Raw genomic sequence first — 24,696 nt, 5'->3', positions numbered from 1 at the left:
TGATGAATGCTGCCTTTTTGAGGCATCGCACCTTGAAGATGTCCTGGATACTATGGAGGCTAGCGCCCATGATGGAGCTAAATTTACAACTCTCTGCAGCTTACTTTGATCCTGTACAGTAGCCCCCCTTCCCCATACCAGACAGTGATGCAGACAGTTGATATATGCTCCATTGTACAACTGTGGAAATCTGCAAGTATTTTAGGTGACATACCAAATCTTCTCAAACTCCTAATGAAATATACCTGCTATCATGCCTTCTTTGTAGCTGCATCAATATGCTGGATCCAGGTTAGATTCTCAGAGATATTGGCACTCAGGAACTTGAAATTGCTCACTGACCTGTGCTCATCACTCGTCTTACCCTGTCTAAAGTCCACAATCAATTCTTTGGTCTTATTGACGCTGAGTGCAAGTTGTTGCTGCAACACCACTCAACTAGCTGATCTATCTCGCTCCTGTCCGCCCTATTGTAACCGTCTGAAATTAAGCCAAAAATAGCTGTATCGTCATCAAACTTATTGATAGCTGTGCCAAGCCACACCATCATAGGTGAAGAGAGTAGAGCAGTGGGCTAAGCACACATCCCCGAGGTGCACCAGTGTTGATTGTCGGCAAGACAGAAGCATAGAAAACATACAGCATCATACAGGCCCTTTGGCCCACAAAGCTGTGCCGAACATGCCCCTACCTTAGAACTACCTAGGCTTTACCCATAGCCCTCTATTTTTCTAAGCTCCATGTAGCCATCCAGGAGTCTCTTAAAAGACCCTATCGTTTCAGTCTCCACCACCGCTGCAGGGAGCCCATTCCACGCACTCACCACTCTCTGAGTAAAAAACTTACCCCTGACATCTCCTCTGCACCTACTTCCAAGCGCCTTAAAACTATGTCCTCTCGTGCTAGCCATTACAGCCCTGGGGAAAAGCCTCTGACTATCCACACAATCAATGCCTCTCATTATCTTGTATACCTCTATCAGGTCATCTCTCACCCTCTGTCGCTCCAAGGAGAAAAGGCTGAGTTCACTCAACCTATTCTCATAAGGCATGCTCCCCAATCCAGGCAACATCCTTGTAAAAAACACTAAATGTTGGCAGAACTCAGCAGGCCAGACAGCATCTATGGGAAGAGGTAATAACAACGTTTCGGGCCGAAACCCTTCATCAGGAGTGGAAATTGTTTTTTATTTATTTCCAGCATCTGCAGATTCACACGTGTTGCCTTTGAACATCCTTGTAAGTCTTCTCTGTACGCTTTCTATGGTTTCCACATTCTTCCTATAGGGAGGCGACCAGAATTGAGCACAGTACTCCAAGTGGAGTCTGACCAGGGTCCTATATAGCTGCAACATTACCTCTTGGCTCTTCAACTCAATCCCATGATTGATGAAGGCCAATGCACTGTATGCCTTCTTAACCACAGAGTCAACATGTGTAGCAGCTTTGAGTGTCCTATGGACTCGGACCCCAAGATCCCTCTGATCCTGCACACTGCCAAGAGTCTTACCATTAATGCTATATTCTACCATCATATTTGACTTACCAAAATGAACCACCTCACACTTATCTGGGTGGAACGCCATCTGCCACTTCTCAGCCCAGTTTGCATCCTATCAATGTCCTGTTGTAACCTCTGACATCCTCCACACTATCCACAACACCCCCAATCTTTGTGATTTTTATAAATGACCTGGATGAGGAAGTGGAGGGATGGGTTAGTAAATTTGCTGATGACAGAAAGAGTAGGGGTCCCAGAACATATCCCTGAGGCACACCACTGGTCACCAACCTCCATGCAGAATATGACCCGTCTACAAACACTCCTTGCCTTCTGAGGGCAAGCCAGTTCTGGATCCACAAAACAATGTCCCCTTGGATCCCATGCCTCCTTACTTTCTCAATAAGCCTTGCATGGAGTACCTTATCAAATGCCTTGCTAAAATCCATATACACTACATCTATGGCTCTAACTTCATTAATGTGCTTAGTCACATCCTCAAAAAATTCAATCAGGCTTGTAAGCCATGACCTGCCTTTGACAAAGCCATGCTGACTATTCCTAATCATATTATGCCTCTCCAAATGTTCATCAATCCTGTCTCTCAGGATCCTCTTCATCAACTTACCAACCACTGAAGTAAGACTCACTGGTCTATAATTTCCTGGGCTATCTCTACTCCCTTTCTTGAATAAGGGAACAACATCCGCAACCTTCCAATCCTCCAGAACCTCTCCCGTCCTCATTGATGATGCAAAGATCATCGCCAGAGGCTCAGCAATCTCCTCGCTCACTTCCCACAGTAGCCTGGGGTACATCCCATCCAGTCTCAGTGACTTATCCAACTCGATGCTTTCCAAAAGCTCCAGCACATCCTCTTTCTTAATATCTACATTCTCAAGCTTTTCAGTCGACTGCAAGTCATTCCTACAGTCGCCAAGATCCTTTTCCGTACTGAATACTAAAGCAAAGTATTCATTAAGTATCTCCGCTATTTCCTCTGGTTACCTTACACACTTTTCCACTGTCACACTTGATTGGTCCTATTCTCTCACGTCTTATCCTTTTGCTCTTCACTTACTTGTAGAATGCCTCGGTGTTTTCCTTAATCCTGCCAGCCAAGGCCTTCTCATGGCCCCTTCTGGCTCTCATAATTTCATTCTTAAGCTCCTTCCTGCTAGCTTTATAATCTTCCAGATTCCTATCATTACCTAATTTTTTGAACCTTTTGTAAGCTTTTCTTTCCTTCTTGACTAGATTTACAACAGCCTTTGTACACCACAGATCCTGTACCCACCATCCTTTCCACGTCTCATTGGAAAGTACCTACTCAGAATCCCATGCAAATATCCCCTGAACATTTGCCACATTTCTTCCGTATGTTTCCCTGAGAACATCTGTTTCCAATTCATGCTTGCAAGTTCTTGCCTGATAGCCTTGTATTTCCCCTTACTCCAATTAAACATTTCCCTAACTTGTCTATTCCTAAACCTCTCCAATGCTATGATAAAGGAGATAGAATTGTGATCACTATCTCCAAAATGCTCTCCCACTGAGAGACCTGACATCTGACCAGGTTCATTTTCCAGTACCAGATCAAGTATAGCCTCTCCTCTTGTAGGCTTATCTACATATTGTGTCAAGAAACCTTCCTGAACACACCTAACAAACTCTACCCCATCTAAACCCCCTCATTCTAGGGCGATGCCAATCAATATTTGGGAAATTAAAATCTCCCACCACAACAACCCTGTTATTATTACTCCTTTCCAGAATCTGTCTCCCTATCTGCTCCTCGAGGTCCCTGTTACTATTGGGTGGTCTATAAAAAACTCCTAGTAGAGTTATTGACCCCTTCCTATTCGTAACTTCCACCCACAGAGACTCTGTAGACAATCCCTCCATGACTTCCTCCTTTTCTGCAGCCGTGACACTATCTCTGATCATCAGTGCCATGCCCACACCTCTTTTGCTTCCCTCCCTGTCTTTTCTGAAACATCTACAGCCTGGCACTTGAAGTAGCCATTCCTGCCCCCTGCATCATCCAAGTCTCTGTAATGGCCACAATATCATACCTCCAGGTGCTGACCCACGTTCTAAGCTCATCCGCTTTATTAATGATACTCCTCGCATTAAAATAGACACATCTCAAACCATCAGACTGAGCGTGTCCCTTCTCTATCACCTCCCCATCCTTCCTCTCGCACTGTCTCCAAGCTTTCTCTATTTGTGAGCCAACCTCCTTTTCCTCCGTCATTTCAGTTCAGTTCCCACCTCCTAGCAATTCTAGTTTAAACTCTCCCCAATAGTCTTAGCAAACCCTCCCGCTAGGATCTTGGTCCTCCCGGGATTCAAGTGCAACCCGTCCTTTTTGTACAGGTCACACTTGCCTCAAAAGAGGTCCCAATGATTTAGAAATCTGAATCCCTGCCCCCTGCTCCAATTCCTCAGCCACACATTTATCATTCTATTCCTATACTCTCTGTCACGTGGCACAGGCAGGAATCCTGAGATTACTACCTTTGAGGTCCTGCTTCTTAACTTCTTTCCTAACTCACTGTAGTTTTTTTTCAGGACCTCCTCCCGTTTTCTACCTATGTTGTTAGTACCAATATGTACCACGATCTCTGGCTAATCTCATTCCCACTTCAAGATATCTTGGGTGCGATCAGAAATATCCTGGACCCTGGCACCTAGGAGGCAAGCTACCATCCGTGTTTCTTTCCTGTGGCCACAGAATCACCTGTCTGATCCCCTAACTATAGAGTTCCCTTTCACTGCTGTCATCCTCTTCCTTTCCCTCTTATAAGATGGAGATATTTATTCCCAAATAATGTGGAGATATTATTTCCAATCCGCTCAGATTGTGGCCTTCCGGTGAGGGAGTCAAGGATCCAGTTGCAGAAGGAGTTACAGAGGCCCAGGTACAGGAGTTTTTCGATCAGCAATGTAGGAATGATTATATTAAACGCTGAGCTGTGCTCAATAAACAGCATCCTGACATAGATATTTGTACTGCCAAGGTGATCCAAGGCTGCATGAAGAGCCACTGAGATTGCATTTGCCATAGACCTATTGTGACGAAAGACAAATTACAGTGGATCTAGGTCCTTGCTGAGACAGGAGTTAATTATAGACATAACCAACCCCTCTATGGTCATTAAAGCAGCTCATCTTCTTGAGCACTGGTATAATTGTTGACCTTTTTAAACAGGTAGGAACTTCTGACTATAGGAATGAGAGACCGAAAATCATAGGGGTACCAGCACAAAATGATGCTCACCCAATTCAGCATTCTAGCTTCAGACAACTTAACTGCGTTGAAACTTCTCTCCTCTAAGAAATCTAAGACCATTTGTGACTTAAGAGAGGAGGAAGGGGCGTAAAGATGGGAAGCAAGAAGAGAACATGGAAGAGAGAGCGCAAGAGAGACAGTCTCTGAAAGGAAGCAAAAGAGTATGAGGCACAAACATACCAGACAGAAATGGCATCTGCTGTGTTTGTCCTTCTATTATTGACTGCTTTTATTCAGAATAGGATTTAGATAACAACTCAAAAATCATACACCCAACTATGCTGACTCCACAAAGATTCTGGCACTATAAATAGTGTAAATGAAGCAGAAAATTACAGCGAGGAATTAAACTGAGCAACTGTGGAACAACTGCTTTAATTTTACTGAACGCTTGACCTTCACTTATGTTCTCAAAATTTCCTAGAGGTGAAGAGCTGGGAACAGTGGCATGAAAGTCATGGGATACGAACAGAAAATATTTACCAGGGCTCATAAAATGCTGGCCTCCATGTAGGGCACAAAAAAAGCACCAACAGATCAACTACCCTGGGTTCCCTCCCTCTTGACAAAGGAGTGAGGGTGGACATGATAGGAATGTTTAAAATAATGCACAGTTTAAACAAATTGAACTCCACTAAAGATTTTCCGTTGTGTACGGAATTTAAACATAAAGGACATACTTACAGGCTAAACATAATATACCAGGTAGCAGGATTCCAGCTTGGATAATGGAGCAATATACTTCAAGAAGGAACTAGAACAGGCATGGGCAAACTACGGCCCGCGGGACATATGCTTTATAATCCGGCCTGCAGAACTTGATGAAATTATATTAATAAACCTTGTTAACATTTTTTCCCTGCAATTCTGGCGTTTTCCCAATAGATGACGCACTCTATATACATTTGTGGCGACCCATTTCCTGGCACATCCGAACCGGCTCACAATTAGCCAGCGTTCCGGCTAAAGGAGATAGCCTGCGGGGATTTGCGAGCACAGAGTTTTGGAGCCTCTGCGCCACGGGGGGCAGGTTGAGGAAGGCTAAAAAGTGAGGCTGGGGATTTCGAATAAAGTTTTTTTCTTCAACTGCAGTTACCGACTCCGTGTCGTAATTTTAGCGCTGCATGTAACACACCGCTACACATTGACCTTTGTTGAGGTGCAGCGTATTACTCCACATTTGCGCTTTACTCTTTGTTCGGCTCGACCTATTTTGTGTGAACAGGCGTTCAGCGTCATGAACATCAACAAAGCCAGCCACAGATCCAAGTTAACTGACCAATACCTCAGATCCATCCTGAGAATCGCCACAACAAAACTAAATCCAGACTTTGATGCGCAGGCTAAAAAGGGAGACCAACAACACTGTTCCCACTGAAATTAAAAATATGTTTCTTCGTTGTGTTATGTAAAACATGCATTTGAAAATATTTTTCTCAATAAGCCTTACATGTTACATGTCATTTCTGTTAAGTGATGGACATGAGTAGTGCGCAGGTGCACGTACATTCTCAAAATAAAAAATGCGCTCCAGATCAAATAACGTGCTCCGCAGACTGGCGCGCTGTCACTGTTCTGTCTTTGTGCTGGTCGTTGTTGAGTTTTGGCACAGGGGACAATTGAATAAGAAGGAGCAGGACAAGCAGACCTGCATCTCCTACCGTTTTTGAAATAAAGACAGTCAGGAGGAGAGTGATAATGATAATATCTTGAAGGATAACAGAATTTTCAGTGCTTTAAAATAATAACTGTTACTATTAAAAAAGCTGTATTTTATTCATTTAATTTTCAGTGTTTTAAAAGTTATTTCAATAAATAGCTAAATACCATGGGACTTCAAAGAGAGATATTTTGTTGTAATGCATTTGTTCATTTTCAATTGAAATTAAAGCAAATGTTTTCTACATATCCCATGATATTTTATCTTCTCTTATGAGGTGTATTACCAAAACACTCCGTCCATCTGCTCCTGGTCCGGCCCCCCTGTCAAATTTTAGAACCCTTTATGGCCCACAAGTCAAAAAGTTTGCCCACCCCTGAACTAGACCATCTTTTCTCAACACATCAGATTCAGATTTTAATAAATGCAAAGATTTACCAGAAACGACACAGAGGATAGAGTTCTAGACTCTTTTTTTTGTTGTGCTAATATTCTTGATTACATTCATTCACTATTTTCACCTCATTGAATTTTAAAATGGCCCATCATACCAAGGTGACTTTCAATCACATCCTAGACTTGAGCTGTAAAGTTTGGCCTTGCCAGTTCACTTCTGTGCTAAAGATTGTCAAGGAAGGATCTATAGGTGTTAGGCATTCTCAGCTTGTACAGGGAGGGAATATTGCTAGTCACAGACAGACCTCTGACTGTGACCAACAACACTTAATGTAATTTCACAATGTACCAAATCCAACCTGCCCCTGACAATGACACTTCCACAGAATAGAACAAATGGAACAAATCCTTTGGTCCATGCCTGCCCCAAGCTTGATACTAAATTCAACTATCCCTTCTGCCTACACATAATGCAAATCCCTCCATTTCCCTGCATACTCATGTGCCTGTCTAAAAGCCTCTTGAATGCCATGATTTTATCTGCCTGCACTACCACCCCGGGCAGTGTGTTCCAGGTACCTACAACTCTTCTGTGTAAAACCTTGCTCTGCATATCTCCTTTAAAACTCTACCCCCTCCCTGTCACCCTCTAGTATTCAACATTTTTCCCCGAGGGAAAAGATTCTGCTGTTTACCTTATCTATGTCACTCAACATTTTTATGAATTTCCTTCTAGTCTCCCTCTAGCCCCTGAGAAAGAATATATTTTCCTCTCCCTGTGTAGAATTCCTCTGTACTCAGTAGATAAATCTTACTACATCCACAATAGGGCAGAACATAGAAAGCTTTGCACTTCATCCTCAAATAGTGATGCCCATGTGCATCACCAGGTATAAGTCAGGATGGGAATCCCAGAAAGCATTTCCCTCTTGATCCCAGGTGCAGAATAAAATTTAATGATAGCTGTTGAGGCTCTCCTCAGCCCAAAAAATCCATCACACCCACAGTCAAAGCTGTAACTGAGTTCTTTGGATTTGGTTACAGTCACAACTAATGCAAAATTTCATTAAGATTCACAATCACAATCCAAAATTACCTGCTTCATAATGTTCCTTCCTGGGGGAGCTTTTATCGAGTGATCCATCCAAAAATCCTTTCCCGATCTCAGACCAAATCTGAAAGCCGAAACAGAAAGGGATGGTGGGATGCCTCTTGAAATGCTGGCAGACACCCCTGGAATGTCTGACGTGCACCTCAAATAAACAAGATTTAAGGAACCTGTTTCAAATACCAGGACTGGTTGCATGCATCCTGGAATACATGTGATGTCAGTGCACAAAACAGAAAAGAAGAATTAAAGTCATGCACCTCTGAATAGCAAATGATAGAGCAAACATCCTGAATTAGAATATCTAGGTACACCTACATTTGGGTAGACTGGCATGCCACCCAGAATTTCAGGTATGCTGGCACATCTCCCTGAATATTCAGGGCAGCCAAGAGGACCAGGGTAAAGTCACTTATTTCATATTTGGGATAGCAACATAATTATTTTGACAAATTAGGATTCTAAAGTTTCAATTACTGATGCAGAGATATGTTGAAAATCCTCTGAAGGGAGTTGAAATTTTGGGAAATAAATAAATCTGCAAGCAATAAATGGGTGTGAAATCCCATCTGGTTGTCTAAAATCTTCCAAAGAACAAAACTTGCCAAACTTACACTGACTGATTTACAGTACCTATAAAAAGTATTCACACCCTTGGGAGTTTTCATGTTTTATTGTTTTAAAACATTGGATCACAGTGGATTTAATTTGGTTTCTTTTTAAAACACTGATCAACAGAAAGACTCTTTCCTGTCAAAGTGAAAACAGATTGGTACAAAGTGATCTAAATTAATTACAAATATAAAACACAAAATAAATGATTGCATAAGCATTCAACTCCTTCAAATCAGTATCTAGCAGATGCACCTGTGGCAGCAATTACAGCCTTGAGTCTATGTGGATAGGTCTCTATCAGCTTTACACATCTGGACACCACAAATTTTCCCTGTTCTTTACAAAATTGCTCAAGCTCTGTCAAATTTCATGGGGATCGTGAGTGAACAGACCTTTTCAAATCCAGCCATAAATTTCAATTGGATTGAGGCCTGGACCCTGACTTGGCCTCTCCAGAACATTGACTTTGTTGTTTTTAAGCCACTGCTGTGCAACTTTGGCATTATGCTTGGGGTTACTGTCTTGCTGGAAAACAAACCTCTCAAGTCACAGTTTTCTTCCTCCAGGATTTCTCTGTATTTTGCTGCATTCATTTTATCCTCTACCTGCACAAGCCTTCCAGGACCTGCTGCAGTGGAGCATCCCCACAGCATGATGCAGTCACCACCATGCTTCACGGTAGGGATGATGTGCTTTCGATTATGTGTGGTGTTCGGCTTATGCCAAACATAGCATTTGGTCTGATGGCCAAAAATCTCAAATTTAATTTAATCAGACCATAGAACCTCCTTCCAACTGACTTCAGAAACTCTCACGTGCCTTATGGCAAACTCTTGCCAAGATTTCATGTGAGGTTTTTTTTTCCAAACAGTGCTCTCTCTTTGTGACTCTCCCATAAAGCTACGACTGGTGAAGCACCCAGGCAATTCCTCCTCAGTTCAGTGGCAACTGTTTTTTTTATGCGCAGTTCCTCCCATCTCAGCCACTGAAGCTTATAACTCCTCCAGAGTTGTCCGAAGTCTCTTTGTGGGCTCCCTCACTAGTCCCCTCCTCGCATTGACACACAATTTTTGAGGATGGCCTGCTCTAGGCAGAATTACAGCTGTGCCATATTCTTTCTATTTCTTGATGATCGACTTAACAGTACTCCAAGGATATACAGTGACTTGGAAATTTTCTTGTATCCATCTCCTGACTTGTGCTTTTCAATAACCTTTTCGTGGAGTTGCTTAGAGTGTTCTTTTGTTTTCATTGTGTGGTTTTTGCCAGGATACGGACTCACCAGCAGTTGGACCTTCCAGATACAGGTGTATTTTACTACAGTCAATTGAAACACCTTGACAGCACACAGGTGATCTCCATATTACTAATTATGTGACATCTAAAATCAATTGGCTACACTGGTGCTGATTTGGTATGTCATATTAAAGAGGGAGGTGAATACTTATGTAATCAATTGTTTTGCTTTTTATATTTGTAATTAATTTAGATCACTTTGTAGAGATCTGTTTTCACTTTGACACAAAAAAGAGTCTTTCTCTGTTTATCACAGTCAAAAAAAGCCAAATTAAATTCATTCTGATTCAATGTTGTAAAACAATAAAACATGAAAACCTCCAAGGGGGTGAATACTTTTTATAGGCGTTGTATGTACAAATCCAAAATCAGCAATGTGAGTTAACTGCCTCCTCAGTTCAGAGGCAATTGTGAACAGAAAGAACCTGATTAGCAGAATTCACATCAATATTAAAAAGAAACTGATAAAGGTGTATATCTCAACTTCTACATTGTGCTGGAACTCACCTGGCACTCCTGCCACGGGTCCTTTGAAGCACAAGTTTGCTGCTCTTTTCCCCCAGAACACAGAAGTAATCTCACTGATATTTTTGGCCTAGCTGAATGCAAAGTTCGTTCAGCTGCACTGCTAAAAAATAAACTGATCACACATCATCCCATGGTACACAGCATGAAGCTCAGTTTTAGTATTCTTTGTTCTTTTGGGCAAGGTCAATCGCACTGAGGGGAGAGCTTCTTCTGCCAATGCAGGCCCATTCTGTTGTTCTATTGTGTGACATTTCACTGAGACGGAATGATCAAAAGCAAGTTAGAAACACTATCACTTGCTACACAATGCTGCTCTGTATTCCATGTGAGTACACTCACCAAATCATGGTCCTTCCGAAAGCGAATTACTTCTTGATCACTTTCAAAGCGACTGCCCATTGCTGTCTGTGTGACAGACTTCATGGCAAAGCCCAACAAATGCTGACACAGAGGAATGTGCTGGGATTCAGGATACGAAAGCCACTTTGAAACCAACTCATCAGCTAGCTAATGGAAGAGAAAAAGGAAAAGGCAGGGAGACATTAATCATCTCATACAACATACACTCCATCTCATCCATGCTGATTGTGATATCTATCCAGACTAATTACTTTAGGCCTCTATCCCTCTACTCTCTTGCTATCCAAGAACATGTCCAAATGCCATGTCAACATTGTAGTTGGAACCTCCTCTGGCAGCACTTTTCAAATATTCATCACTCTCCATGTGAAAAACTTACCCCTCTGATCTCCTTTAAATGTCTCCCTCCTCATCTTAAATGTGAGCCTTTCAGACTTTCTCTGCTCTGGTAAAACTTCTATATATGCCCTTCATAATACTATAAACCTCTGTAAAGTCACCCTTTGTTTCCTAGGTTCCAGTAAGAATAAACCCAGAATACACAATCTCCCCTTTACCTATAACACTCCATTCCAGACAACATTCTGTTGAATCTCTTCTGCACTCCCACCGCTCCTAGCATCTCCTTCCCGTACCGTGGTAATCATAATGTGGTCTAACTAATATATGTACAGTGCCAACATGACTGAAGCACTTAATGCCTCAGTACCTCACACCTCCTGGATTAAATGCCATCTGCCACTACTCTGTCCAGCTTTCCAGCTGATCTATGTTCCATTAAATCCCTTTGACAATCTTCTTCACTATCTATAACTTCACCAATTTTCACATTATTTACAAACTTACTAATCTTATGACTTACATTACATGTTCAGTATTGTGCACATAAAGTTGCAAGAAAGTTTGTGAACCCTTTGCAATTACTTGGTTTTCTGCATTAATTTACTCATAAAATGTGGTCTGATCTTTATCTAAGTCACAATGACAAACACAATCTGCCTAAACTAATAATAAATATACAAATGTACTTTTCATGTCTTTATTGAACAAATTGTTTAATCATTCACCATCCAGGCTGGAAAAAGTATGTGAACCCTTGTATTTAATAACTAGTAGAACATGCATTAGCTGCTGATCAAACTTATATAATGGCAAGGAGGAATTTTAGATCATTCCTCCATACAAAACTGTTTCAGTTCATCAATATTTCTGGAGGACTTTCCATGAACAGCCCTCTTCAAGTCATGCCACAGCATCTCAATTGGGTTAAGACCTGGACTCTGACTTGGCCATTCCAAAACACATATTTTCTACTTTTTAAACCATTCTGTTGTTGACTTACTCTTGTGCTTCGGATCATTGCCTTGTTGTATCACCCAACTTCTATTAAGCTTCAGATGACAGACTGCTACCCTGACACTTACCTTTAAAATGTCTTGATACAATTTTGAATTCATTGTTCCCTCAATGATTGTAAGCTGTCCAGGCCTGAGCCAGCAAAGCAGTCCCAAACCATGATGCTCCTTCCACCATGCTTCACAGTTGGGATGAGGTTTTGGCATTGAAGTGCAGTTCCCTTTTTCCTCCAAACACAGCAATGGGTATTTCTGCCAAAAAGTTCAACTTTTGTCTCACTTGTCTACAGGACATTGTCCCAGAAGTGTTGTGGAACATCCAGGTGGTCTTTTGCAAACTTGAGATGTGCAGTGGCTTCCTTTGTGGTGTCCTCCATGAACACTATTCTTGTTCAGCTTTTTTCTTATAGTGGACACATGAACAGAGACTTTAGCAAGTTCTAGAGATTTCTACGGGTCTTCTGCTGTTACTCTTGGGTTCTTTTTCACCTCCTTCAGTATTGCCTGTTGATCTTTGCAGGATGCTCACTCCTAGAGAGGGTAGCAACAGTACCGAATTTCCTCCATTTGTAGACAATTTCTCTTACACTTTGTACTGAAAGCGGTACTGATGAACACGCAAGTCTTTAGAAATGCTTTTGCAGCCTTTTATAGCTCCATGCACCTTTACAATTCTTCTTCTAAAGTCTTCTGAAAGTTGTTTTGATTGAGGCATGGTGCACGTAAACAGATCTTTCTTGACAAGAGCAGGCTCTGTCAGTAACTTTGTGTGTCTTTTTTTTTATAGAGCAGGGCACCTCCACAACACACACTTCCAATCTGATCAAATTGATTGGAACACCTGACTCTGTATCGCTTTTGTAGAAGTCATTTTCCCAGAGGTTTTTTTAAACCTAAACTGTAATTGTTTAAATGATGTACTCAGTATTGATGAGAATACGTACAAATGTTTATGTGCTATTAGTTTAGGCAAATTGTGTTTGTCTATTATCGCGACTTGGGTGAAGATCAGACCACATTTTATGAGTAAATTAATGCAGAAAACCAGATAATTGCAAAGGGTTCACAAACTTTTTCTTGCAACTGTATATATAGTTAAGCATACATAGACATATATACTGCAAGACCATTGTAGTACAGATTCTTGCTGTATACCAGTGGTTACTAATTACCAATCAGTTCAACTTTCCAGGGCTTTGATGCTTTAGATGAGATAGAAAGGGAGATACAAGAGGTATGGTTGCATTACAGTCAAGGAGCACTGCAGAGGAAATATTGGAGGGCTCGTCCACTGAGGTAATGTGGGTAGAGTTCAAAAATAAGAAAGGTGAAAGGGGTTATATAATGGCTTTGCCATGGCCACCGGGACAATGGAAAAATGTAAAAGGATGACTTTAACTTCCCCTGCATTGACTGGGATTTCCTTCATACAATAGGCTTAGATGGGGCAGAATATTTTTTGGTACATCCAAGGCAGTTTCTTGAAACGGCATGTGGATAGTTCCATTAAACGAAGGACCATATTGGTCCTCAATTTGGGAAATGAGCCTGGACAGGTGACTGGCCTTCAGTCAGAGAGCATTTGGGAACAATGATCACAACTCCTTCAAGTTTAAGAATATAATCTTAAGAAAAAAGATAACTAATGAAGAGGTAGGTCCATTCAGGGATAAAGGAGGGAATTTGTACTTGGAGTGGCTGAATTATTAAATGAATACTTTGTGCCAGTATTTACTGAGCGGAAGGAATTGGAGGATAGTGAAAACAATGGGGAATGTGCTGGGATATTTTGATATTGGGAAGGAGGTAATGCTGGATCTTCTGAGAAGCATTAAGGCAAATAAATTCCAAGGGCTTGATGGCATTTATCCAAGAATATTCAAAAGAGCATGTGAGGAGATTGCTAGGGCTTAGTAACTGATGAAGTCCTGGAGGACAGGAGAGTAGCAAATGTTATTCCTTTGCTCAAGAAGGGAAATAGGGATAATCCAGGTAATTATGTGGTAGTCAGTGGTAGGGAAGTTACTAGAGAGGATTCTTAGGGATAGGATTTATGTACATTTGGAAAGCAATGGCATTCTAAAAGATAGTTGGCATGGTTTTATGTGGGGTATTCCATACCTGACAAATTTGAGGAGGTGACAAAGGTGCTTGATGAGGTTAAGGCAGTGTATATTATCAATGTGGACTTCAGTACGGCATTTGAGAAGGTCACTTGTGGTAGGATGATTCACAAGATAAAGATGCATGGGATCCAGAGTGAATTGCAAGTTTGGATCTAGAACTAGCTAGCCCACAGAAATCATAATGTAAGGTAGAAGGCTGTTATACTGGCTGGAGGTCCAAGACCAGTAGGGTTCCACAAGAACTGACACTGGGACCTTTATTGTTTGTTATATTTATCAATGATTAGGTTGAAAATGAAGATAGGTGCATTAGCAAGATTGTAGATAATATAAAAAATGGCGATGTGGATAGTATGAAGGATTATCAAATAATACTGTGAATAAAATTACACATATTGGCAAGAAATTGGCAGATGGTGTTTATAGATACTTTATTGATCCCAAAGGAAATTACAATGCTATAGTAGCATTACAAGTGTACAGATATACAAATATTCAAATATTAGAAGAGATGTAAGAAAGAATAAAAGTTACCTCAAACTGTCTAATAGGAATGGGGTCATCACTTCCCCGGCTATAGGTTGACTCATTTTCAAGCCTAATTGCTAAGGGTAGAAATGACCTCATAGAGTGCTCTTTGGAGCAGCGTAGGTGTCTTAGTCAATTACTAATAGTGCTCCTCTGATCAGCTAAGGTGGCATGCGGAGGGTGAGAAACATTATCCAGAATTGCCAGTATTTTCTGTAGGGTCCTTTCTTCTACCACAGTCTCCATTGTGTCCATTTTGACTCCTATAACAGAGCCAGCCTTTCTAATCAGTTTATTGAGCCTGTTGGCATCACCCCTGTTGACACCATTACCCCAGCACACTAGTGCACAGACGATTGTACTGGTGACAATAGACTGGTAGAACATGTGAAGGAGAGGCCTGCATACACCAAAGGACCTCAAACTCATGAAGAAGTAGAGGCAACTCTGGCCCTTCTTGTACACAACCTCTGTGTTGGTGCTCCGCTCAAGTCTGTCATTCAGGTGCACCCCCAGGTTCTTGTAGGTCCTCACCACATCCTCATCCTCACCATCATTAGTAACGGAGCAGTGCAGGCTGTCTTCCTAAAGTCCATTAGCATCATCTTTGTTGTACTGATGTTGAGCTGCAAATGATTTAGCTTGCACCATTTGACAAAGTCCTCCACCAGGGCCCTGAATTCATCCTCCCGTCCTCCCTTTATACACCCAATTATTGCTGAGTCATCAGAGAATTTCTGCAGATGACATCACCCAGTGTTGTATCTAAAGTCCAAGATATACAGGCTAAACAGGAAGGGAGCCCCAGTGCTGCTCAAAGCCATGTCTGACACACAGTTCTGACACAAATTGTGGTCTGCCAGTCAAATGGTCCATTATTCAGGATACAGGGCAGTGCCAACCTGCATTAAACAGAGTTTTTCCCCAAGCAATGAGGGCTGTATGGTATTGAGAAATCAAAAAAACCTGATCCTCACAGGGCTGCTCTGCTCATCCAAATGGGAATCGGCTTTGTTCAGTAGGTAGAAGACAGCATCATTGAATCTGGGCAAGTGTAAGAATTTGCACTTTGGGAGGTCAAATGCAGTTGATAACAGGTCCCTTAATAGAGGGGTCGTAGGTTCCAGGTGCACAGTTTATCGAAAGTGGCTATGTAAGTGGATAAGGTGGTACAGAAGGTGTATGGAATACTTGCCTTTATTGTTAGGGGTGTTAGGTAACGAAGTCAGACTGCAGCTCAAAAAAATTAAATCAGTTTCTGCATGCTTGGAGTCTTATGTGCAGCTACGGCCACCCCATTATGGATGGCATGGTAGCTAACACTGTTATAGAGCCAGCAACTTGGGTTCAATCCCACCTGCTGTCTGCAAGGAGTCTGTGAACAGGTGGGTTTCCTCTGGGTGCTCAGGCTTCGTACCAGAGTCCAAAGATCTACTGGTTACCAGGTTAATTTGTTTTTGTAAACTGTCCCGTGAATAAGCTCAGGTTAAATAGGTGTGCTGTTGGACAGCATGGCTCATTGAGCTGGAAGGGCCTATTCCATGCTGTATCTCTAAATAAAATAAAATAAAATAATAGGAAAGATGCGGAGATATGAAAAGCATGCAGAAGAGCTTTACCAGGATGCTGCCTGGATTAGAGGGTATGAGCTATAAGGACAGGTTGGACAAAACTGCATTGTTTTCTTTGGAGTGCAGGAGGCTGAGGGAAAGCCCAATTTATAAAATTATGAGAGGCATAGTTAGGGCCCACAGTCATAATCTTTTTCCCAGGTAGAAATACCAACTGTTAGAAGACATGCACTTAAGGCCAGGGAAAAGTATAAATGAGAACTACAGAGGCTAGATTTAAAAAAAAAACACATTGTCTGGTATTGTTCAGACTGGGCTGCCGGGAGTATTGGAGGAAGCTGACACAATAGTGACATTTAAGAAGCTTTTAGACTGACACGTGAATATGCAGGAAATGGACTGATATGGATCCTGTATAGCTGAAGAAAATTTAGTTTTATTTGGCATCACATTCAACAAACACATCGTGGGCCAAGGGCCTATTCCTATGCTGTATGGTTCTATGCTCTATCCTCCTCTGTCTCACCAGCCCCCACCCCCCGTGCCGCTTTATAATGGCATGACCCTTATCCTCCCTTTATACTCTCGGTCCAGATGCAGGGTCTTGACCTGTAACACGGACTCTCCTATTACCTCTAAAGATGCTGCTTCAGCCATTGAGCCCTTCGTTTCTTTGTGAGAGGGAGCTTTATTGTTTTACCTACTCTGGTCATTCCAGAGCTTACACTAAATGCCAAAATTGATAACATGAGACCTGATGGCTGGGAAGGGATTGCTTAAACATCACCTGGTGAGCCAGATGTCATATTATGGAGATCCACCAAACATGCAGTTTCATTCTCAAATATGTGCTCCTCTATTGCTCATAAACATTTCCTCAGCTACTGAGATACCAGTCTCTCTTGCTTTCTCTATCTCTCTTCTCAACCCCACACACACACTCTGCCCTCTGTAAGATTCAAACTCTCTAGCAGACAAAACAAGGAATCAGCAGTAGTTATCCTTGACATAGGAGGCATATTAAGATGTACTGTAAATATTAGCAGAAAAGAGAGTACTTTTAATTTTGCAGATAAACAAAGATGTGAAATGAACTAAATCACAGCAGAGAGTTGTACTGAGTGAACAAAACAAAACAGAAATTGTTAAGTGTAGGAGAAAATGGGGAATAGGGATTGCTGTAAGAAACATGTAAAGCGCCTTTCAGATATCAAGAAAATAAATAGCAAAAGCCTTTATGAATACCTATTATAAAAAATTCTAATAGAATGATTTGGGATGAAGAAGGAAATGGTGTCTTTCAAGTAGACGCTAAATTCTTCAGCACTGAATTTTACAAATACTGAAGGAAATGAAACAGAAACTGTCGAATGTTCGGGGAGGACATGCACCAATTGCAGAAAAATAGTAAAAAAAGCTCTCCTGGAGCATTCTAGAACATTTACTAACTTTTTGGTGCAAATTCTTTGTTGTACAATGACAATTTATTCATGCTCAACATCTTAAAGGAGTTCAAAAGCCGCAGTGTGACTAAAAGACTTCACAGGTAATACTTAATAATATTGTATCCTAAAGAAAGTTTTCTTCAACTGCAAAATGAAGTCTTTCAATGAAGAATGAGAATTGCATTGAAGAAGTCTACAGAGGTTAAAAGAGGGATGGTTTGAATAGTTTCAAAACTATTTACCTTCAGAATAAGGGTGAAGTTGCTCTGGATTGCTTTATTCACTGCAGCCTCGTAAACTTTCTTCCTTGCATGACTCTCAGCAACACTACCTCCAAATCCAGCCTGGTATCCTAGCAGTGATTTCAGCATGGTCTCGAATGGATCAGCTAAATAGAGGTGGGAAGAAGTTAACACAGTAAAGTGGGCAACTCAACTTTCACAGAACATAAAACAGTAAAGCACAGTAACAGGCCCTTTTAATCTGCAAAATTATGCTGAACCAATTAAACTTGTCAATAAATGCCCAAGTAACTAATCTCTTCTGCCCACACAATTTCTATATTTCTCTATCTTTGCATATTCATGTGCTTATCTAAGAGCCATTTAAATACCTCCATCATATTTACGTCCACCACCACCCTGGCTGTGCATTCTAGGCACCCACCACTCTCTGAGTAAAATAAAAAAAACAACTTGCCCCACACACCTCCTTTGAACTGTCATCTGAAATACATGCCCTCTGGTACAAGACATTTTGACTCTAGGAAGAACAACTTTTTAAATGTTACTTATCAAGGTACAGCGCGGAGTAAGCCCTTTGAACCACACCACCCAGTGATCCCCTGATTTAACCCTAGCCTAATCATGGGATAATTTACAATGACCAGTTAACTTACCAACTAGTACATCTTTGGACCAAGGGAGGAAACTGGAGCAACTGCAGGAAACCCACTCCGTTACAGAGAGAACGTAAAAACTCCTTACAGGCAGCTCCGGGAATTGAACCTGGAACGCCTGTACTGTAAAGCATTGTGCTAACCACTGTTGTGCCACCCATACTGGTTGCCTATTTACTATCTATGCCTCTCATCGCCTTACAAACTATCAGGTCTGTCTTCAGCAACTGCTACTACAGAGGTAAAAAAAAACAGGTTTATTCAACTTCTCCTTCCAGTATACACCCTATAATCCAGGCAGCATCCTGCACCCTGGCAAACCTCTTCTGTGCTCTCATTAAAGCCTCCAGAGCCTTCCTACAAAGAGCAACTATAACTGAAGGGCAGCCATTTATTTGGGACAACGCTTAAAGAATAAAAACTAATCGAGAAAATAGCTGGGATTCGCTCCATTTATTTGGGACACTATAGCACTTAATTGGGGCAGAAGACTGTTGTCAAACAGTTTTTAACCAGCGTCAGTCTCATGCACTTGTGTGGTCATTAGATAATACACCATGCTTAGAGAAAACAATTCTAAAGTACAGTCAGTTGCCTGTGTTTGTGCTCAAAAAGCAGTAATTCTTGTCACTGATAGTTGGAAATAAGTAAGCAGTAAGACGATTTCGAACCGTTTTGTTCACTGAGTTTTCTAGCATTCAGGCTTGGAGATGGCAGAAACAGCCAGGAGCGAAAATAAAATAATTTCAATACTTCAACAAGTTAGCAACTACAAAAAATTTCAAGGTATTAACAATCATCTTGAATGTTACAATGAAAATTTGGAGGATGTAATCACCAAAAGCATTGTATGAAGACAGTCCATTATCAGCACCACCTGTCTGCACTAATATTGTTCATTTATAGGCAATCAACAGGCACCATACACTGAATGAATTCCTCCCTCAATAACTATTAGGAACCAATACACAATTTTAAAGTACTGTAGTAGTATCGGTAGTGTTTTAATTTGTTCTGTATGTCATTTAAATACGTAACTTGTTACTCATTTAAATGGTAGTTTGTCTTTTTTTATACCTTTTTAACTATTTCCATGGAACTTCAGCTAATTTGAGCAGCCACTGAATTGTGCCAAAATGTACTGATCCTGATCTGTCCCAATTAACTGGAATCCAATATATTTGGAGAAGCATAGTCTGATTAGGGATAGTCAGACAATGACAGTGTAAAGAACTTACTTCCATTATCACCCCCCCTATATTTTTCTTTAATTTCTTTAAATTTATGATTCCTTATATTAGTCATTTCCAGCCTGGGAAGAAGCTTCTGACTATACACTCCATCTATGCTCCTTCTCATCTTGTACACCTCTATCAGGTCACCTCTCATCTTCCTTCATTCCCAACAGAAAACCCCTTTTAATGGAACAACATTGGCTACTCACCAGTCCTCTGGGATTTGCCTGTGGCAAGAGAGGATGCAAAGATCTTGGTCAAGGCTCCAGCAATCTTATTTTGCCTCCCTCAATAACCACCTTAATATTCTTTCAGAGACCCAACACTACCTCTGTCCTTATCTCAGAACGCCCTAGCGTATTAGTATGTTCCAGGGATTTCACTATCCCTTACATCAGGGGTTCCCAACCTTTTTATTATGCCATTGACCCCTTCCATTAACTGAGGGATCTGTGGACCCCAGGTAGGAAACCCTTGTTCTACATTAGTAAATACTGAAGCAAAATACTTACTTAAGGTGTTGGCCATATCCTCCACCCACAAGCACATAGTCTGTCTGATATCCCTGAGATATTCTCCCTCTCCCTAGTTACTATCTTGTTCTTGATGTATGTTTAGATATGTTTGTACACACATTCCTCATGTTGTCCAGTGACTAGTATAACATTAAACCATGTCTTGAGCCTTAAACTATACCACTTTAACAGCCTATTCTTGGTCAGGGGGTGGGCCATCAAAATTGGTCTCTGTACCTTAGGTTATAAAGTAATCTCAGCCACAAATACCATTTGAGATTCTTACTCAATGCCCATGGGCATATCTAGTTTACAGACAGCAGCCAAGTCTGTTGCTTGGATTCCAGCATTCCACAATATACATAATGTCTAAATCATTCTGAGATTTCATCTTACACATATCTGTTATTCAGAAGTCCTAGACTTCATCCTAGTCGGAAAGTTATTCTGGTACTTACCATTCCAAATATTTACCGATCTTGATTATATTCAGCTTCTTAGATCTTACCCTAAATTGTTAATTAATTTGAAAGTGGATACTGTTTCCCAACATGTATCTGCTGTCTCTTGATGAGCTGAGTATGATGTTTCCAGACTCTAAAATGTGAGGTGGGGCATAGCGCTAGTGACTCGGGTTAAATTCCATGCACAGGGAGTTTGTACATTCTCCCCGCTACCGCACGTGTTTCCTCCGGGTGCTCGAGTTTCCTCATGCATTCCAAAGATGTATGGGTTAGTATGTCTAATTGGGTGGTGCAGGTTTGTTGGGCTGGAAGGGCAGGCTACTGTGCTGTGTCTCTAAATCTCTAAAAAAAAAAGTCTCTACTTACACGTCCGGTTTGGATTGATGTGCTCTTTCAAGAGATCCAAGGAGCCCAAACTGACCACCAGCCGTCGTCCAAACCAGAAAGATACAATGGATCCATATTTTTCATGAAGATTTACCAAGAACTGATGAAGACTGCCAGTGCTCACAATATCTGGAAGATTCCCATCCCTGAAGATTTAGAACAAATAGTTGTCTTCAGATACACTTGGAAAAGAGAGCAATTGATTAAGCAATAGATTAAGCGATTGATTTGAAGCACATACTTTATGTGATTGTTCTCCACTCAACATATTTTTTATTTAACTTTGATTTGGGGAAAGTTGGTATGATGTTTCATTTCTTAATTTTCTAGTGTTTGAACAGTCTTTCCTGAAAATGTGGACTGTTTGCCATGAGCCTGACATATCCACTCAACTCAAAGTCTGACACTTTGCTAATAAGAACTATTTAAATCTGGAGTCAGAATAAAGTATGCTGATGAAAGGTTTTCATATTTGCCAGACATTTTTCAGCAATTTTGTTTTGTACAAGGATGAATTCTGAGACAATCATTCATAAGACAACTTCTCTATTTACAGAGAAAGAGGGAAGTGGAGTGAAGTGATATGGTACAAGTCATTTACCTAGAAACTGTCTTCAAAAACCAATTCATTTTAAACAGCATTACACCTTTCTTCACAAAGCAAAGATAGTTATTCCTGACATTTTATCTACAGAATTCAGCTGTAATTCCAAGTCAAGCTGAAGGAGTATGGTTTCTGGAGGCTTCTCATGTAAAGTTTGACAAACCAGTTTCAATCTATCTTTTGTTACAGATAGATGGCACAATGGGAACTTGAAACCAACCTCACCAAAGTACATTTCCAAACATATACTGTCAATAGACATCCAAGTTGTGCACACATCAGAACTGTCTTCAGCACAAGTTATTGGCTGATGGTAGATAAATACTTAGTGCTATCGCACAGTGTTATCTCTAAGATTTTCGCCTCAAACTCAAATCCTTTTTCGCTGAACCAGCCTTACATTTTCTCATAGGAAGCTCCCCAGGATGGGAAACAGCCTAGTGAATCCTCTTTGAACCACCTCCAATGAAATACTATGTATTTTCTTAAACAGGTACACCAAAATTACTGGTAGCGCTTGAGATGAGGTCTCACTCATGTGTTTTACAGTTGTGACAAGACTTCACTGCTTTTATGTCTAACTCTTCTTGAAATAAGAGACAACCTTCATTAGTCTTTCCTATGCCTAACACGTTCATGCATGAGCAAGGCCCTCCCTCCAATTTCACTTGTGTCACAGCTTTTTCAGATTTTCTCCTTTTAAATAGTTCTCTGTTCTTTTGTTTTTAATTGCAAAATAACTTCACTTTCTTCCACATTGTTCCATCCATTTGCCAACTTGTTATCATTCACCTAACCCATCAGTTTCTCTCTAAACTGTCTGCATCCTCCTCGCAGTTTACTTTATTTTGTGTCATCTACAAATTTGATTTCCACAGATTTGCTTCTTACCTACAAGATAATATTTATTTTTGCAAACATTGTAATGATTTGCAGTCCTTACACTGGTTCATTGTACCCTTATTGAAAATTACCTTTTAACTGTATTCACTGTTTCCTACCATTGGTCAACTTCCATCGATGCCAATAAACTACCTCCACACCATGTACTGTAACCTTACTAATTAAGTGAAATATCTTGTCAAATACCTTTTGTAAGGCTGAATATATATACACACACCAGATACCCTCTGTAAATTCTGGCCAGGATTTTGCCAAAAAAAATTAGGACAGATGTGATTTTCCCTTCATGAAACTATATTGATTAGAAATAACTGTAAATGTGCCGCAATTGCTTCCTTTTTAATTTATTCTGACATTTTTTCTAACAACTATTTGTCTGATTAGTCTTCCATTACTGCTTTTTGACTCACTTCTTTTTGAGTAAGGCAGTTTTCCAATTCTCTGGAACTTGTCCAGTATATGAGGATTTTTGGAAGCTCACAACAAAATTCAACTACCATCTCTGCAAATATTTCTTTTAGAATTCCAGGATGGAAGCCATCTGGTCCAGGGACTTATCATTTAGCACTCCACTCACCCCCACCGTTAGTTTATCCAACATTAATTTTTTCACAATGGTGACAGTATTTAATCCCTTCCCAGCATTATTCAGTATTAATAGGATGCTTGCAGTAACTGTAAAACAAATTTGATGCCAAATATCTATTTAACTCCTCTTCCATTTCCAAAGTTTACCCGGCCTCCTCCATTTGGGTGTTTGATCTTTTGTTGGCGGAGGCATTGTGCTTACAATGATTACCATTCACATTGTCCTGTGTCACCGCTTCACCTTGGATGATGCTCCTGACATGTTCTCTCACCCTCCTGATTGAACATTGGTTAATTCCCGGCCTGATGGCAATCACAGAGAAATAAACTTGCCATGCTGTGGATTTAATTATTAATATTGATTTAAATATTAAATAACTCAGAAAGTAATAGAGAGGTATAACCTAGTCTCAGCCAACCATCAACCACTCCTTTATTCCAGTCCTGTTTTTCAATTCTTGTTAACTATCCCAGCTTCTACCACTCTCCCATTAACTAGAGAAAATTTATAGCAGCCAGCCACCACAACTTTGGAGATGTGAGAGGAAACTGGAGCATTTGGAGGGAACCTATACAGTCAGATCACATGGGGAATATGCAAGCTTCAGACAGTTAGCATTGGAGAACAGGGTGGAATTTGGGTACCTAGTGCTCTGGGGAAGCAGCTCTACGAACTGTGCCACAGTGCTGTGCAAAACATTAGAATTCTCCACATCAAGACTGTCAAGTGGCCACTCCTACCATTAATGTTATGAAGAACTATAATCTGACTAGCAGATTGGTGAAGATAAGGTTGGTTCTCCCTCATTTACTCTGATGCACACCTACTTTGGCACTCTGCCATTCAGGACTCAGTCAGTTCTATTACTGAGCAGCTTATGGTGATGGGCAAATAAATCCCCCAACTGTGAAACACACTGTTTTTGCTTCTCAGTCATTGTGTTGGATATGGGAAGTGCTGATTCACCAGCTGAGGAAGGATAGTAGGGGTCAGTGTACAAATTACCCTTGCCAATGTATGACAGATCTTAGGCTCTGGCTTCACTGGTGAGTGAAGGCAGTCTAAGTCACATACTTCAGACTGCTTCTTCACCACCCATATGCTGTGATGTGGATCTCTGAGGAATCAGTTGACAGGAATGTTGCACTGTTGCTTCACTGAGCTGTAGGATAGCTTGCGGTTCTAATTCTTGCAGAGCTCCAAAACATTGCCAGATTTCCATTATCACAACAGAGACTGCAATTCAAAACTACTTTATTGGTTTTAAAGGACTTCCCTCGTCCAGAGGAGAAAACATGTCTTTTTATTTTGTACAGAA

The 24,696-nt window shown here is 40.9% G+C and overlaps 1 protein-coding gene across 2 annotated transcripts in view; it reads right to left on the bottom strand.

Moving 5' to 3' along the window:
• LOC132392787 (cytochrome P450 20A1) overlaps positions 1 to 24,696 on the bottom strand; it is a 51,652-nt gene that overhangs the window by 22,826 nt on the left and 4,130 nt on the right. For both annotated transcript variants that reach the window (XR_009511652.1, XM_059967138.1), the window contains exons 3-6: positions 21,262 to 21,428; positions 18,026 to 18,171; positions 10,738 to 10,905; positions 7,948 to 8,026 (exon numbers count right to left, since the gene is read on the bottom strand). Coding sequence is in view for 1 of the 2 variants with exons in the window: in XM_059967138.1 (XP_059823121.1) it covers positions 7,948 to 8,026; positions 10,738 to 10,905; positions 18,026 to 18,171; positions 21,262 to 21,428 (560 nt within the window). In the remaining variant the exon portion in view is untranslated. The remainder of the gene's footprint in view (positions 1 to 7,947; positions 8,027 to 10,737; positions 10,906 to 18,025; positions 18,172 to 21,261; positions 21,429 to 24,696) is intronic.

Source organism: Hypanus sabinus, chromosome 4, assembly GCF_030144855.1.
Source record: "Hypanus sabinus isolate sHypSab1 chromosome 4, sHypSab1.hap1, whole genome shotgun sequence".
In the NCBI taxonomy this organism is placed as follows: Eukaryota; Metazoa; Chordata; class Chondrichthyes; order Myliobatiformes; family Dasyatidae; genus Hypanus; species Hypanus sabinus.
The sequence above is the reverse complement of the archived record's forward strand: the minus strand, read 5'-3'. Positions and strand labels throughout refer to the sequence as shown.